General features: G+C 34.9%; 1 protein-coding gene across 1 annotated transcript in view; it reads right to left on the bottom strand.

Moving 5' to 3' along the window:
• Window positions 1-1,158: 1,158 nt before the first annotated feature.
• Window positions 1,159-3,164, bottom strand: part of LOC106876450 (cytochrome P450 2J4) — a 17,139-nt gene continuing 15,133 nt past the window's right edge. The window contains exons 6-8 of the mRNA XM_014925011.2: window positions 2,964-3,060; window positions 2,276-2,482; window positions 1,159-1,659 (exon numbers count right to left, since the gene is read on the bottom strand). Coding sequence (XP_014780497.1) covers window positions 1,481-1,659; window positions 2,276-2,482; window positions 2,964-3,060 — 483 coding nt within the window. The 3' untranslated portion in view covers window positions 1,159-1,480. The remainder of the gene's footprint in view (window positions 1,660-2,275; window positions 2,483-2,963; window positions 3,061-3,164) is intronic.

Here is a 3,164-nt window from a genome sequence, read left to right as displayed (position 1 = left end):
AGGAGTAGTGGAAACAGAAGTCCTCAAAATAGAAAGGGCACACTTGTTGATATGCGTGGAATTCTGCGTAAATTTCCGCATTCTCCTTTGGTGCACACTCTGAGAATAGCATATGCCATATTGCCTGTGGCATTTGATTCTTTGCTTTTAGTGTTATTGTGCGATTGTATAACCGTGACTAAACTGAGAAGCAGCATTTTTGAGGAACCTGATAGTCTTCTTTTTAACTGGAGTGTGCGGTAAAGACATTTTTCAGCAGGATAGCGAACTATTCTTCTTTATTGAAGAATTGCTTTGTAGTTATGATTATTTTTGGCAGTGCCTGCCATGGTGACCAGTTACTGATGTTGAGCTCACAGCACAGACGCACAGGTGTGTTGAGATAATGATGTTGCAAGCTAGAAAGACATCTATTCACCAACTATCTTAAACACTATGCTTATAAGCGTTTGTCCACGATTCAATAACATCCGGAAGGAAATCTTTCTCTTACTTGTAACATTTTCTTACTCAAAGACCTGACAACTGATCTCTGAATGTATAGAATCTACATTTGCAAACAGTTATACATTTTGTCCAAAGCGATGGCGATTAAAGGTAGCATGGGTTTTACCATGTTTTGTTTATTTGGGGATTGCTGACAGGGTTTGACAGAGGACACATGAAAACACCATTCCTATTCTGCTTCATCATTCACTATTTACTGTCATGCAAGTCCTGCAGTATTCTCTCCATGCTTTCCAGTGCACGTTTGGTGTTACTGCACATTCGCTCCAGACAATCACCGGGCATCTAAGAAGCCTCACTCGGTTCTCTAATCCCTGGTAATTTTGCAATGCAGTGAAACATTATGCGCCGAGTGTATTGGAACTTGAAACCAGATAAAACATTCACAACCCAGGAAGATCTATAACTGTATTACTTAAAATAGGAACAGAAATAGCTTTGGCTTTATGTTCACAGACTTTGGTAAACAAAATACTTATAGGGGATATCTTTCTCGTTCCAGCAGGACCCTCAAGGCAGCACAATCCAGTCTCATATTACTGAACCCTTTTCAAAAATAAAAGAATAGATAGGGCACATTTCGACGAAATATATCAAAGTCTAATGAATGGAAAGAAATTAGGTTAGTAAAGAAAATTGGGACTCAAAGAAAATAATTCAGTACTGGAGCTTTATTGACAAAGTTAAACTTTGCAACTACCATAGGAATAGTTAGTGTCTTATCTATTTCAATCCTCTAAATTTTATGAAGTTTATGGGTAGATATTACTGCACGCATGTTATGTACAGTAGCGTGTAGGTCAATATAATATCACTAATGAACTGAAATTTATGTAATTTTGTGATGTACCATTTTCAAAATAGCAGTATTTTACAGAAATTTGATATCTTTTTACATCAAAGTGATATACTTTCAACTGTATCGTCAGTGTATTGTGAAGTGGTGCCCTCAAATATATAAGACAAATATATCTCACAGTGGTATTGCACGGATATTATCATTTACTGGAACATAAGTAATTCCTGATTGTTTGCCTTCCATTATCATTGGTGTTTCGTCAGGACTTTCCAATCTAAATCTTTGTAAGATATTTGAAAATGCCATGAAGGTTTCAATATTGGCTAGTGATATTCCCGCACATATTCTGGGACCTACAAATAAAATAGAAGATATAAAGTAGATAAGCCAAATTACATGTGATAGAATATAATGAAGTTTACATTTTAATAAAATATAATTAACTTGTCTATTATTCAACGAAAAGATTTAAATATCAAATCTCTTGTAATATTTCAGCAAATAAAATATTTCCTGAATTTTTATCAATAATGAAGATAACATAAAGAGGTAAGGTTTTGCTAATAGAAGGATGATTAATTTTAAGTGAGCAAATGACCAATCTTTCGTAAGTATAATGAATTAATAAGAAGCAGTAGAATATTGGTATTTTAGTGACCCAGAAGTGGTGACTGCCTAAGCAAGATTCCAAATCTTGCTTAGGATGTAGCTAAGAGGCATGTATTTTTACCGGTGCTTTACAGGCTCTTACATCCACCAGCTAACAAATATGGATTTGGTTATTATACCTAGCAAACTGACCATGTGGGATCCTTAAACATGATAGCTCAATCTCCAAATGACACATTGCAATTATAGAAAAGGAAGCACCATCAGTAACAAGATGATGTTGTTGTCTTCTCTCCTAATCGGGATGGTCGCAGCTGGAATAGGTCTGCCCTATCAATAAAATTTATTTACAATACTTACCCAAAGAGAAAGGCATATAAGCCTCATTTTTATTTAACTCATTATTTTCGCCAATCCATCTTTCAGGTCGGAATTCCTCTGGCTTATCCCAATACATCGGATCATAATGAGCAGCCATTAACATGAATTGAACAATGGTATTTTTTGGAATATCATATCCTCCTAGTGTTGTGTCAACCATAGCGGCATGTGGAACAGTGAGTGGAACTGTTAAAAGAATTTTTTTCAACGTTAACAATGTTGAGATAAAGGATAATTTGATATAGGCTGTTTTACTATTGTCATAAGAAAGTATTATGTTTGGTGAAGTAACATTGTAGTGCCAGGTTATGAGTTTATGTTGCTGTAAAATTGGGTTTCATATTGGGAAGCTGACCTAATATAATATTGAAATGATGTAAAATCGTAATGTAACAATATAGATTTCAGCAGATATGAAATTGTATACGTAAAACTGCTAATATATTGTAAATGCTTAATTCTTTCTAATGGACTTCCATTCTTTGACCCTCATTTGACAAAGGATCTAGTAATTTGATACCCATATCATATGCGTGATGATTCATTTTGTTCTCCCCTTTGTGCTGAAATTATTTCGTTATTGGACAAATCTTGTGGCAAAAATACAAAGTATGGCGTGAGGAATAAGTTCTCTTTAACGATAAAAGTTAGGTCACTGCTTGCTTACCAGCAGGAGCAATTCTCTGGACTTCAAGTAGAGTCGCTGCAATGTATGTCAGGTGTCGTTTGTCTTCCATAGTGACAGGTCTGTTCAGATCGGTGATCTGAAATTAACAATTCGTTATAATGAATATGTGTATTTTATTAATACTATATATATATATATATATATATGTGTGTGTGTGTGTGTGTGTGTGTGTGTGTGTGT

This window comes from Octopus bimaculoides, chromosome 11 (genome assembly GCF_001194135.2).
Source record: "Octopus bimaculoides isolate UCB-OBI-ISO-001 chromosome 11, ASM119413v2, whole genome shotgun sequence".
Lineage (NCBI taxonomy): Eukaryota > Metazoa > Mollusca > Cephalopoda > Octopoda > Octopodidae > Octopus > Octopus bimaculoides.
The sequence above is the reverse complement of the archived record's forward strand: the minus strand, read 5'-3'. Positions and strand labels throughout refer to the sequence as shown.